The 14,864-nt window shown below is 32.8% G+C and overlaps 1 protein-coding gene across 2 annotated transcripts in view; it reads right to left on the bottom strand.

Moving 5' to 3' along the window:
* LOC148609878 (protein henna-like) overlaps positions 1-14,864 on the bottom strand; it is a 68,348-nt gene that overhangs the window by 45,113 nt on the left and 8,371 nt on the right. For both annotated transcript variants that reach the window (XR_015914599.1, XM_088541365.1), the window contains exons 3-4: positions 12,798-12,886; positions 12,571-12,638 (exon numbers count right to left, since the gene is read on the bottom strand). Coding sequence is in view for 1 of the 2 variants with exons in the window: in XM_088541365.1 (XP_088397491.1) it covers positions 12,571-12,638; positions 12,798-12,886 (157 nt within the window). In the remaining variant the exon portion in view is untranslated. The remainder of the gene's footprint in view (positions 1-12,570; positions 12,639-12,797; positions 12,887-14,864) is intronic.

Here is a 14,864-nt window from a genome sequence, read left to right as displayed (position 1 = left end):
ACTTGAGATAAAGGATACTACAGACACTATGAAGTCAGCCTCATATCATGACCTACACTTAGAAATCGATGGTAAAGGAAAACTATTGACCAAACTTTACGACAAACGTGATGACTTTTCATACAGAATTGTCAACTTTTCTTTCATCTGTGGCAATATCCCTTCGGCTCCTGCATATGGAGTATTCATATCACAACTCATACGTTATGCCAGAGCTTGCCGAAACTACGCAGACTTTTTGTATCGCGCTTGAACTCTAACAAATAGGCTTCTGGAACAGGGTAATGGTAACAGGATACAAGATTGAAGTCATCACTACAGAAGTTGTATGGTCGTCATCATGAACTCGTGGATCGTTATGGTGTATCTGCACCATGAAAACTGATTTATTCAACGACTCAAAGTTTTCCTTTTCTCGTTTGTCTACCCCGGACTTGACTTTTTATGAGCAACTCGGCGGGTGTTTCTAGAAAAGCAGAGGACGCTTACCCTATCGATGCACCTGGTCCATGCTCCCAGTTTTTAGTGGAGTCCGAGTTGCTCATTTACTTTTGTTACTTTGAATGTATGATTTTAGTTACTTTATGTTCTTTGTTGTGTATGTCTGTTTTCCATGTCTGGTCTTTGTCCCTGGATTACATTCTTTTGATTACCGCTATAACCTTGGTTCTCTTGATTACTCTTATCATTATGAAATCTTACCTTTATTGTCGACAAGTTTAGGAGTAGAGTTTAAATTCACTTGTTTAAAACATTGAAAGCTCTTTTTAATTCAGTTCTGTTTGGGATGTAAACGCATACAAAGAAATGTAAAATAATAAACTATATAACTCTATTTGGCGGCAATTAAGGATATATTTATACTTTTCTGTAAATCGTTAACGTTTAAGAAGATGTGTTTCACTTTGAAAACTTTTATAATTTGTTATAAGAAAGCAACCGTATCCACAAGTCCGCTCTTAGGAGATAATTCATATTGAAAATTCAATACTTTCTATTGTATTTCGTTATCATTTACACAGTTATCTCCCTTAATATGTAATTATATAGTACAAAATTATATCGCCTATAAACGAGGTTTATATGAAAGCCATATGTTAATTTCTGTCAATTATAATATTTTAAACAAATCATCAAAAAACATGTTGGCCTTCCAAATGTGAATCACATTTTGCAGGAGCTGGAGTGTTATTTAATTTTAGTTTTGGGTGTTTTACGTGTATTGGTTTTTTTTACATCTGTAGACTATACCCTTACCACCCTTAACGATGGAATAATTCGATATGACGATAAATGAGTAGAAGTTGTAGAGGATGCCGTTCTAGAAAACAATGACGTGAAAGTAAGCATATCAAGAAAATGTAGAAATGAAACATCATTAAAACCTTTATCATTTACATACATTTAGGGAAAATGACATCAAACAAATGTGATAAAATTTCCATGTCTAAAGGTAAGCATAGTGCCGATGCGCGTTTCATTTTATTATAATACAATTGTACATTTAAGGGAAAAGTTATGAAAAAGTAATTTAGAAGTTGAAATCATGGGAACCTCAGAAGCATTTAAATTTACTTGATATGACACTAAGAACAGACTTAGAGGTGATTGAATACTAACCTGTAAACTAATAATCGCACGTATAGTAGTAGATGACTAATATTGGAGTTGTGTAAAATGTCTGATAATACTAAATCATATACAATGTACACGAAACGTCGATGCAATTATGATAACAATAATCTTCATTATCAAACTACATCAAAAGCTGTAAAGTGCGAACATATAGAATTTTAGCAAATAGATGCCATTTATGCATTGTTTACTAGAACGATTTTTGATATTCACATTGATATCCAAATTTCTATTCTATTTTCAATGCATTTATTTCGAAGTAGAATGTACACGAAAAAATCGTGCCTTTTGGTTGTCAATTTGTCACTTCAAACTCAGTTGTATCGTACATTTTAGTATATGTTGGAAAGAACAACAACCTTTTATTTTCGTTTGTTTCATCTGATATAATATATACTTAATATTCTTCAACGATCACAAATATGTGAAGCATAAATATTCTTTGTATTCTATGCGTTGTCTAAAAGTTAAGCATAAAAAAGGATCCACAGAAATGATAAATCATAACATGTACCAATTTCTTTTCAGCGTAATTGTTACATAATTAGTTTTGAGAAAACAGAACGAACGTCCCGTGTAAGTAACTGCATTATTTTTTTAAGTTTCACGACCTGTCGGTAATGTTTCTCTACGAAATAATTATTCCAAATCATAGGACTATTCAATGCATATGGTTACGATTCAGACCATATTTTTGCATATTGAATATGTTCCGACACGTGTATGTGATAAGGTATCGTCGTTGTCAGACACCTTTGTTTTTTATATGAAACAATTAACAAATAGCTGTTAGATAGGTCCATTATGATACGACTACAAAAGTTCATTTTACATTTACATTACATACCTACATTTTTCAAACGCATTTGGAATATTTCTCGCCGTTTGATAGTAACGAGGGGTCAAAGAGGCAAAAAGCTTAACTTTTTGGTAAACTGTCTTTTCTTAGTTTTTTTATGTATATTTTTTTTTTTTTTGGTTTTGTTTTTGTAATTTGTTCTTCTGAATTCTGTAAGCAAAATCTTTTACTTAATTGAATTTCAGAATATTGTGCACTTTCTATCCAAGTCAGTTGGAACCACAATGAACTGTATGTTCGTATTATATGTTTCAAAAAACTAATTTTGTGTCCACACTTGCCCAAGTGTTCGACGGCTGCGGTTGTACCATGCTACAATTGGCGATGTTTTATTTACTTTTGCAGACAAAGAGTATTTTTTTTTAAATAATTTGAACACATTTATATATCGTTTCTTACGATCTTTCACATTTCTGCTATTGTAAAATTGAATGAAGTTTAGCGAAATTTAATGTGTTCCCTACAATATTTGCATAAACAACGAATTATTTCGTCAATTAGCAAATCACGTCAAAATAATGCACTTAGCTACTCTCGTCGATTTTCCAGTTGATCCAAGACCGAACGCGTACAAATATTGCCATATGGGGCCAAGCAGATAGCATATGTAAATTGACTTTTGTTTTGATATGGAATGAAATACCATTTTTATACTCCCTTATGTCTGTAAAGACATATTATGGTATACCATGAATATTTTGTTTTTAATATTATTATTATTTTATTGATATATACTTCATTTTCACTTTTATATCTTTTGTGTCAAATATTTTTATCACAATCAAATTCTAAATGTATCAAGCTTGAATAATGCGTCAAATTTGCACCGTTTACAATTATTCAGTATTTAACATCTGCAGACTATCTAGCTGAGCCCAGTGAAGCATTTTGTATTTGTATTCAGTTCACTGTAAAATTACGGATTTTTAAGTTTGACATTTCTAGTTCGCTGACAATTTAGTTTTATTATTTTTCTTTGCAACTTAACGTACACATATTTTGTTTTTCAGGTCAACTCAAAGAAGAGCGAAAAGGGTCTTTCAAAAACTGGTATAACATATAGTTTATATTAACTCGCCTATTGCAATCTCACACAAGGCCAAAATTCAAATTCATGTTTTCAATGTGTGAAATTACTTAAATTCCAAACAAACAATTTTACATGAAATCATGAGGGACATAGTTCATAAGGTACGACTCGTCATCTATGTACAAAATGTAAAAATATCCACAATTTACCTTAGATTTGTCAAAAAGAATTGAAGAATATTTAGTCTAATTGCTAATGATTTGGTTATTTTTTTATTTTCTTTGATGCATATTAAGTGAGCATATTAATGTGTAAAATGTCTCGCCGGAATCTTCCTTCTAATATATAGCTTATTTTATGGCCTAAACTGGAATGAATAGTTGTTCGTTTGGCGATAACTGTGGAAAATCCACCTTCTACAATGAAGCTGAACAATTTGTTATTTACATTTATTAGTTCACCTGGCCAACGGCCATGTGAGCTATTGTCATCATTGACTCCGTCGTCGTCGTTAACAGATATACGAAAGAGTAATCAAGGGAACCAAGGTTATAGCGGTAATCAAAAGAATGCAATCCAGGGACAAAGACCAGACATGGAAAACAGACATACACAACAAAGAACATAAAGTAACTAAAATCATACATACAAAGTAAGAAAAGCAAATTAGCAACTCGGACTCCACTAAAAACTGGGAGCATGGACCAGGTGCACCGGTAAGGTAAGCGTCCTCTGCTTTTCTAGAAACATCCGCCGAGTTGCTCATAAAAAGTGAAGTCCGGAGTAGACAAACGAGGAAAGGAAAACTATGACCCGTTGAATAAATCAGTTTTCATGGTGCAGATGGATACACCATAAGGATCCACGAGTTCATGATGACGACCATAAAACTTCAGTAGTGATGACGTCAATTTTGTAGCAACATAACCCTGTTCCAGAAGCCTATTTGTTAGAGTTCTAGCGCGATACGAAAAGTCTGCGTAGTTTCGTCAAGCTCTGGCATGACGTATGAGTTGTGATATGAACACTCCATACGCAGGAGCCGAAGGGATGTTGCCACAGATGAAAGAAAAGTTGACAATTCTGAATGAAAAGTCATCACGTTTGTCGTAAGGTTTGGTCAATAGTTTTCCTTTATCATCGATTTCTAAGTGTAGGTCAAGATATGAGGCTGACTTCACAGTGTCTGTAGTATCCTTTATCAAGTTCTTTTGGGTAGATGCGATGTATCAAATCCCCGAAATTAGGATTGTTTAAAGATAATACGTCATCTATATAGCGGAAACTGAGATTGAAGGATCTAGCCAAACGATATTCTTTCTTTCTGATCAGATCAGCTATAAAGTCAGCCTCATAAGAGTAAAGGAATAGGTCAGCAAGTAAAGGAGCACAATTTGTTCCCATTGGAATGCCGACTGTTTGTTGAAAAACATGTCCACCGCACTTGACAAATATGTTGTCGATTAAACATTCCACCATTTTGTAAACATCTTCCTCTGTATATTTGGAAGATGATATGGAATTATTTCTTACAAAGTATGAGGAATCTCTACCAAGAACTATATATTTGTATCTAGGTGTACCATCTTTTTTTGGAAAAAACAACGATGTATAATGTTTTTAAGTCGGGATTTTAACTGAATATGGGGAATAGAAGTATACAGTGTTGAAAAATCATAGATTTTAATGCTATTATATTCAGATAATAGTCTTGAACTTGTTGTCTCCAAAAGATCTTTCGAATTTTTCAGGATCTACATTGAATTAATACCGCTATGGGAGTAACAAGTGTTGTAGTAGGACTGCAGACACTCTTTGACAGTTGTAAGTATAGAAGTTAAAAGTTTTGAAAGAGGTTTGGTGGTTCATTTTGCAGATCCAGCTATGAAACGTTGTTTGTATGGATTCTTGTGAAGTTTAGGAATCCAGTACATAGACGGTAAATCACAATCATCGTCCTTGGTAGAGAGACCGAAAGAGGATAGCACAGATTTATGGTTTTCCACAATCTCTTCTTTGGAGAGAGTGGTAGAAGTATAGGTCTTATCACTGCTGTTATTTTCTACGTCTACCTCTGATAATAAACATTGGATATAAAACGTTTTGCAGACAAAAACAATGTTGATTTGGGCTTTGTCTACTGGTACGAAAACATATTTGTCATGTATAGTAGACAATGTTTTTGCTACATCGGGGTCTTTGAAAACTGATGTAGCCTTGGCACTCATTGACCTACTTAAAACTTTCATTCGTTTCAAAATTAAAAACTTCACAGCCTTTAACTACTCTGACAGAGAATCAATGCCTTCTTGTTCTCGTTTTATCCATTTTCTTGCATAGTCCTCGACGGCATCCATAAGAACTTTAAAGTTATAATTCTAATTTATGGAGCATGGTTCACGGTACTTGGGACCTTTAGAAAGAATATTACGCAGAGATTCGTTTTCAATAATGGTTAAATCTCCCATACGACGTGACCAGAAGGGCCATATTTGAATGGAGAGGTTTTGCAAGAACAGTCAGGTGGTTTAGCCTTGAAGTCTTCAATCTCGAGGTTCTGCAATAGCCTTTTATAATTGAAAAATTTGGATGCGATGGATGAAGTATAGGAATATGAAATGATTGATATTGATTTGTCTTTGAAATATGGGGGAAATGTGTTGGTAACGTTTTTGTAATGGAGGATGTTGGCCAAATCAATTGCATCCATACCTTTGTTGACAAACGGTAGTGGAAGAAATTATCGTTTTTCTTCATCTTGACTTTTCACACAAACTGGTTTAAAGAGTCTGTGGAAACCAATATCCAAAAGGATGGCAACAAGTCTGTATAATGAAGAGGTGGGGTCAGAAACAGGAGTGTCAAGACTTGTTTTGTAAAGGGAGTGTAGTAGAGTGAGAGGTATAGAATAAAGTTTGGTTCTAATGTGATGAAGTCCAAGAGGTTTTTGTATGAAAGGAGGGAGACCATCTATGGAGACATCATGTAAATATAATGATTAGCTAGATCCTTGAATGCAAAAATGTAATTATTCATGCTGTGAAAGCATGTTGATCTCTTTTTGAGGAATACTTCAGATACCATTAGTGATATGTGTATACTTGTTCTATCCCAGATTGAATATAACTTTATTAAAGTGTCACATTGCAAAATACTTTGATTTACAAAATATGTTGGAACTGGAGAAGATGAGCCAAAAGAAATAGTATTATTCAATTTCCTATAAACAAGTTTGGGATGCATATAAAATCTACCTCTCTGTCTGTCTGCAGAAAGGTTGAATACCATTTGCAAATGTTTATAAAAGAATATAAATAGTGCTGGCGGACTACAAAGTGAAATAATCCAAAATAAAGCTTTTACCTAGTAAGCCCAACTCCTTCTAAACCCCGGAAGTAATTTTGATGACATTTTATGGAAGAATGGGCATCATATGTAGATGTACATGAATGAACGTAACTATTTTTGTATTGTAGACGCCAAAGGGAGATGAATCCAAATTACAGGGTTTTGTTTTAGTTCATTTAAAGGGGTATTTTGTTCTTAAGCTTGCTCACAGTATTTTAGTTATTTTGGGTGTATTTTGCAGATATACTGCTTAAGAGGGTGATGTTTTATCGCCAGAGGATAGTAGCAATTAATTCCAATGGAAGGATTAAAGGTGTTGTTGCCTCAGTGATATCTGTTGATCAGCGAGAAGAAACAAAGATAAATATTAAAATTCCGAACATAAGCCTGATGAACAATATGGAATTTAAGTCATCTGGCGTCACATTCAGAAAGGTTTATGGAATTGGCAATGGATATTTTGTTTTGTTTTCAAAAAGCTATTCAAAGACCATGAAGTACTTCAAGGTCTCTAGGTATGGCATTTTATTTTAACTTTCTCATTGAAACCTCTTCAACTTCACTCAAGCCTTTAAAATATTGTTCTACTTTACAGCGCGCATGCTACATGTAGTTATCATATGAATTGAGCACCACATGATTAGATACAATTATGACAGCTTAGTGCATGCTACATTTATATTATTTTTTATGGAAAAATGAAAAGAGATGCATGTATGCACTGAGGTCCATAGCAATATCTCTTTGAAGTGTTCCAAAAAACACGACATTGCACGCATCTAGCAGATATAATTGTTTTATTACATTTCTCTGTAGAAAGATTAAGAATTTTTCACCGTATGACTTTCTTTTTATCACAACTTTATCACAAATATTTTGGCATGCATTTAATTTGGTTGAGTTAAGTATAACAAATTTATGTTTGTATTTGTTTTTGAATGCCTTTTCTTGTGAGTAAATATAGGCAAAAACCTATTGGACACATTTAGCCAATTGATATTCACTCTGATATTTTTTCTACATAAAGCGCTTTTATTGTAAATGTAAACAGCTGATTTCAGCTATGCAATATCTATTGTTATCAAGTATGCCATATCACAAAATATGGGTGTGTGTCAAAATACATGGTTTAAATGAAAACTACCAAATAAGAAATGTGGCACATTTGGCTGTGTATGCAAATCAATCTCAAAATTTGTTCCATTTTTATCTTTTTAGGTTGAAAATCCTTTCAACATGCATTCAACATTTACACCAGGTACTATAAAACATATATGTAATTTTTCAAAAGCATGTGATGATGACAATGAAATGGATGTGGATTGCACAGTAAGTCTGGAAGATGACAATACAGATGCTCCTGACTCAGATAATATGTTTTCTTGTCCAGATCAGAGTTGCATCATGATGTATACAAGGCGACATTTGCTTGATATACATGTATTTATTGGGAAGCATGTATATTCAACTTCAGAGAACAGCTATGATTCTGATAAAAGAGTTTGGGCTGAAAAATGTGCTGCTGTAGACAATGCCTATAAAGTCATCAGCTTCAGCACTCGATGCAGACGTGAAAGAAGGTTGGGCTCTTAAAGTTATCAAGCCACAAAAGCGTTTACCATCAAGGTGAAGGAATATCTAAGAAGTTTGTATTTACAGTATAACCAAAATGGCAAAAGACCCAATTTTGATGCCATAGCTACTGATTTGCGTGTGCTAAGAAATGAAGAATCTTTAAGAATTCAAAATGGTCGGCAGCATCCCAGATAAGGAGCATGTTTGCAACATTTAGATCTGGATCATGTCAGAGTTCTGCCCTGTCACTAGTTAAAAAGAATAAACCTGAAACTGCAAATGATGAGGAACTGCAAAATGTTCTTAACGACATGAACAGTACAGAATTTCATACAGATGTTACAGAGCTAGCTAGAGTTATTGTGTCTTTATTCAATTGATGATTAGTTTATATTTCAACTATTCATAAACATGTTTGTCTATGATCTGCAATGACAGTACTTAGAAATGCAGATAATTTGTTATGTATACAGTGATTTTTTTTTCAGAGTGTTATTATGTATAATGCTTTAGATATGACAATTGTGCACTTTTTAAAGGTTAACCACTTTTTAACCATGAGTGACATTTTCGTGTCAAGTTTTCTTACAATGTTCCCATATTTACTAATATTTCATATTCATTTATAGTATCTTAAATTATTCTGTATATTCTTAAGTGTCTGATAAAAAAGACAATTACAAGTAAATTTAGTATTAAAGTAATTTGCTATGTTCCACTAGAAGATACATTGTACACGAAACTCATCTAGGTGTAATTTGTTATGCCTATTTCATTATCAAATTTGTTACTTACATAAATATATATAATTAATTGTTTTCAATACTGCAGAGTAATGCTTACATTTGGAGCTCATCTTTTGACCCTCTTTAAGTACCAGTGTTTTCACATATATATGTATATCACATATGATGTTTACACAGAATAAAAAATGCACTTGCCCATGATCTAAAATTTCTTTCTCTTGAAGACATTTAGAATAATTTATAGGACCAATGATAAAGAAAATGTCTCATGTCTAGTGATTTTTTTTTTTTGGCGTTTTTTTTTCTCATCCTGCCATCTTGAGCGTGCCATGAAATTGTTATTTAAAATTTTCCTAGGTGCTGCTCTCAACATATCGTACTTTTAGGATAAATCAACATGTCAACACAATAAAATATTGATAAAAAGAGTTACTTCGGGTTTTAGGAGTCTGTAAAATGTAGTCAAAATGAGAAATTGGGTAATTTTGGCAAATTGCCAAATTTTGAGCCCCATTTATTGTTTATTGAATAGTAATAATTCAAACTGTTTTTGTTTCTAAAAAAGCTAAATTTACTAAAATCATTATAGAAAAATTGGTTTATTTTTCAGTTATTTTAGCCCTGAAAATTGTCAATTTCCTTGGAAAATACTGCAAAACAAGATGGCGGCCATATCTCGGCCATCTTGGATTTTACCGAAAAAAACATTTTGCAGTTTTTTGTTTAACATGCAGTCCTACAAAATGCACCATAATTTATTAGTAATTGCTGAAATCACTTTTGGACGATTTCGCATGGTTTTCTCACAGACAGCCTCTTAAGTATTAAAACAGCTTTCGCTTTGTAAGGTTTGCAGTTTTGTAGCTTATTACATTATACAATCAATATTTAATATATTAAACAATTTATTTTAATTCTATACATTATATGCCACTTACATTACTTATTGTGATTGGTAAAGGAATTTTTTTCCTATATCTTTTTGCCAAAAATTCCTTTTGTTTGTAAATCACATATTTGAGTTGTATTAGAATTTGTTTTTTCAGAGAAATACACAGGAAAACTATGTGTGTGATCGTTGTGACGAACAATTCAAGAATGTGATTTCCTTTAGACGGCAACTTGTAACACTTCATGAAGAACAATTACGTTACTTGGCCGAGATGCACACAAATCAATAAATAAAAAAATTGATTGTGTGAGCAATCTGTTTTGAAATTTATAGACAATCGATAGTTCTCGGAAACAAAGACTAATATATGAGTACAGAATTTCAAACCTTTATAAAACAGACTTGCTTATTTCATTCAGGCACTCCTATAAGAAAATTTAGTTGTAATGATAGTTTTTCTATGCTCGTAAAAAAGATTACCATTCAGACAGTGTTAAATATGATAAAATGTCAACTTTCATCGTGTTTGCCATTGTATATAGAAATAGAAGACACAATTCGTCATTATATGAAAACTACGATTGTGCATAAAACAAACGTTATATATTTAAGAGTGACATTTGTTACTTTTTTTTTGAATATATCAAAATGATTTCTACTTTCATACTTGTCATGAACGGGACCCGCTACCATTCACTTTTTTTTAACTTGTTTCTTTCTTTTTTGCGGGGCTTATTACCGAATTAAAAAATGGTTAATACTTCCAAAAATCACCAAGAGGCCTTCAAGTATGCTCTTAAAATCGAGAAAAAAGTACTAAAATTCACGTTAACAGAAAGGTGACACCTCTTCAGAAGGAACTTAAAATTAAAAGAACGACAGAAAGGCACATTACTGAGCAACATCTTCCGACTACGTTTCTACTAGTTTCTTTTTTAATATATATTTGGTTTCGTTGTTAAATGTTTTCTGGAGCTTTGGATTTCGCAGGGTAAACCATTTCACAAAATTAGAGGCACATTTTTAAGCATTTCAGTCCCATTTTAAAATAGATATAAAAAGACAGGATGTTTCTAAAACCAATAAGAAGGGACAGAGCGACGCCCGCAAAAACGTGTCTATATGGAACAATGTATTTTTTTTTTCGAATTCATTCATTAATGAATATTTGGCATTTCTCGTTGAATGTTTTTGAGTTAACACCAATTCCAATGAAATGCTTTGGTTTCACTATACACTACAAAAACAAAACAAATTTTGTAATTTCCAGAAGTCGCAACGTCCATCTGACTCAATTCTTGCCTATGAAATATATTTCGTACGCGTTTGATCACGCATAATGAAATGAATGCTGAAAAAGGATATGAATGTTGTAAAGAGATCAGTGATCCCTCCCGAGTTGCTTGCGACTATTTCCAACTCGGTGCGACCTCAAATAGTGAATAGGGAAATGAATGTTGAAATGAGATCAGTCACCCCTCCCGAGTCGATTGCGGCCATTCCCAACTCGGTGCGACCTCAAATGGCGAATAAGGAAATGAATGTTGAAAAAGGAAATGAATTAGCCTTTGGTTCCTCCCGACCCCCCCCCCCAAAAAAAAAAAAAAAAAAAAAATCTATATGCTTCAATTTTTATTAGATCTGAAAAATATTTTATTTGTGAAAAAAATCTTTGAGATGTTCCCTATAGCAATTTCCAATTTTATATCCGAATGTTGAAAAAGAAAAAAGGAAAAAGGAGACAACTTGAGCTCCGTAATACTCATTAGATAATCAAATATATATATAATTTCTATAATTACTGCACCACAAAACTTGTAAGAATAGGATCTTTTATATGCACAAAATCGTATTCAAATGTGTGTAAAAATGAGAATCGTTACCTCAATACATGTAGTTGGAAAAATATAACATTCATTCCTTATCATTTCATTTTAATATCAAATGTTTAACGAGTAAACCGTTGATGACGTCACAGTCATATACAAAATTTGGTCTGTGAGATAATGAACATTTTTTTTATCCAATCAAAAATTTAAGGGTGATATGAAATTCATATTATATATTACAATATCTTAGTTAATGACAAAGTCTACATTATGCCATGAAAACCATGCATTTCCTTATCATTGTTCCTGTCGAGTTGAAGATAAATTATTAGAGATCATACTTGAAGAAAAGTTCTCATACTTAAGATTTTACGGAAAAATTTATTTTACGAAAGTAGGAAACACACTTTTTCGTTCAGATCAAAAGCCATAACAGTAAGTGAATAATGGCAAAGCATGTACATAAAGAAACATAATTTCTGAAAGTTACATATCGATCATTCAAATAATTCAAATAATTGACTGTCCCTAAATCGTCTTTCAAATCTTTATAATACATTCACGCAAAAAAAAATACAATAATTGTAACACTTTTTACACCACTAGCTTTCTCTTAATTAGACAAGATATTTTTTAAAGATTACTTTAGTACTCACTGTTTATAATTTATGGCCAGTGCAGAAAAATGTTCTCTCCTCTTTCTGTATACGGCATCCGTAAAACCCTGCAAACATCGTTTAAGATCAAATGAAATCTATTAAAAAACTTTTCTAGGAACACTGTTACATGCATGCTATTTTCAAATCTTATTTTCTCCTGTTTACTTTCACCGAAATATAATCTTTATAATACTAAAAAAGTGAGAAAAAAGTCTTTTACATACCGGATGATCAGCATCCAACTCTACTTTATAACTCAATACACGGTTAGCACAGATATCCAAGTCTTCTATGTGTATGGGGAACCAAGGAACTAAAATAATTAAAATGACTATATAAAATTTGGTTAAATATATTTTTATAGACAAGGTCAGTAAACGAAAAGATATGTTAAACTAATTATATTACTAGTATATAGTACATTTATTTATAAAATCTAGAGCCAACTATCTCAGTATGTTGTTGATAGAAAGGTACATTTACATATTGAATCTGAAATCTAATAAGTAGTTCATAAGGCCTTTTATTATTAAAGAGAAATCAGAGGAAACATAATTTGAACGGTAATCAGAAGAATATAAACGCGGGATGACGACTAGAAAGGGAAAATAGACGGACGCACCAAAGAAATACATGTAACAATATAATACGTACAAAGTAAAAGACGTGAATGAACAACATGTACTCCGCTGCAAACTAGTAACGTGGACATGATACAACGATAAGATAAGCATTGTCTTTTTTTTTCGGAAAAAACGCCTACCAACTTGATCATAATATGTCAATGTAAGATGTCTAACACGGTTAGAAGAGGTTGTTTTGTTTTGGCAACCTCTGGCATATGAGTTGTTATATGCAAAGAGTATGAGGTTGATTCCATAATGTCTAATATCCTAGCCTAAAGTTCTGTTTGAGTAGAAACCATGTATAATACCTCCGAATCCAGGATTATTTAAAGAAAATTCACTTTCTAAGACGTTTGTATAATATGTTGTGACATGTATCGTTAATTTAATCCTTTATCCTACATAACAACACCTAGATGAGCTGTCCCGTACTGTCATACATCGTGTACTAAGTTACAACCCTAGATTTAATCCTACGAGGAGGAATGACCCGGTCAGCGAAAGCTACATTTTAATATAGCCTAGCTGGCCATGTGGTCTAGGGCCTGGACATTGTGCTGGCGGTGTTACCATAGATGTCATATGGTACGAGTTGTATGTATGTTGCTTTGTACGTATTATTTTAATTATTTTATGTTCTTTGTTGCGTGTGTCTGTTTTCTATGTCTGGTCTTTGTCCCTGGATTACATTCTTTTGGTTTCTGCTAAAATTTTGTTTCCCTTGATTTCTCTTTAGCAAGATTAGCTATAAAGTCAGATTCATAAGAGTACAGGAGTGGGTCAAATGGTAGAGGGGCACAATATGTTGGAATGTCGACCGTTTGTTAAAAACAACTTCTCCTGACCTTGGACAAGTATGCTGTCTATAAAAAATCCTGAGGGTTTTTCAACCTCTTCGTCGGTATATGCAGGAGATAATATTTGAAATCGTATTAGACAGGGTATATAGAATCTTTACAAAGTGCTACGTATTAAGATCTAAGTGTTTCATCCTTTTTTATGAAGAGCAACAAATTTTATGTCGTAATATTCCGAAAATAATCTAGCATTTAAGGTTTCGATTTTTTTCAAGATCGACATTGAGTTGATATCACTAAAGAGTGACAAGTATTGTGGTAAGACTAAAGACACTTTTTGACAGCTGTACGTATGGAAGTTCAAGAGACTTTGTAATATATGTTGCTGATCCAGCTATGAAACGTTGTTAATGTGCAATCTTGTGTTTTTTGTTATTCTTTTTGTATGGCTTTTCACAATGACAAATCAACGCCTGTCTGACTTTTATAAAGACTGCTTTATAAAACGTTTTTGAAAACAAATGTTCTTCCCAAGAAGAACAGCTCAAAACCTTTTTTTTTCTGCAAGACGCATATCCCGCGAAATTTGGTATCCAAGATTTAAAGAACTTTCACAGTATGTATTTTGAATTGACATCACAAAATGCGAAAATAAGTTATTTAAGGACAAGAACCGAATTTGTCAACCATTGCTAGTTTGTTCTGCTTTACATGCACCCGTAATATAGATATGTAATTTTCCCTTAAGAGACAAGACAGTTACTATTTTCAGTGGAGAGAGATTTCCTTATCACACACACGGGTTAAGAGAGAACACGTGTGCTGTCTTGCGAAAAATGGCACATTTAAATAAAGAGTCATGTCTTAC

This window comes from Perna viridis, chromosome 8 (genome assembly GCF_037379345.1).
Source record: "Perna viridis isolate PV_CMFRI_1.1 ecotype Kerala chromosome 8, ASM3737934v1, whole genome shotgun sequence".
In the NCBI taxonomy this organism is placed as follows: Eukaryota; Metazoa; Mollusca; class Bivalvia; order Mytilida; family Mytilidae; genus Perna; species Perna viridis.
Note: the sequence above shows the minus strand (reverse complement) of the source record. Positions and strands in the feature narration are given on the sequence as shown.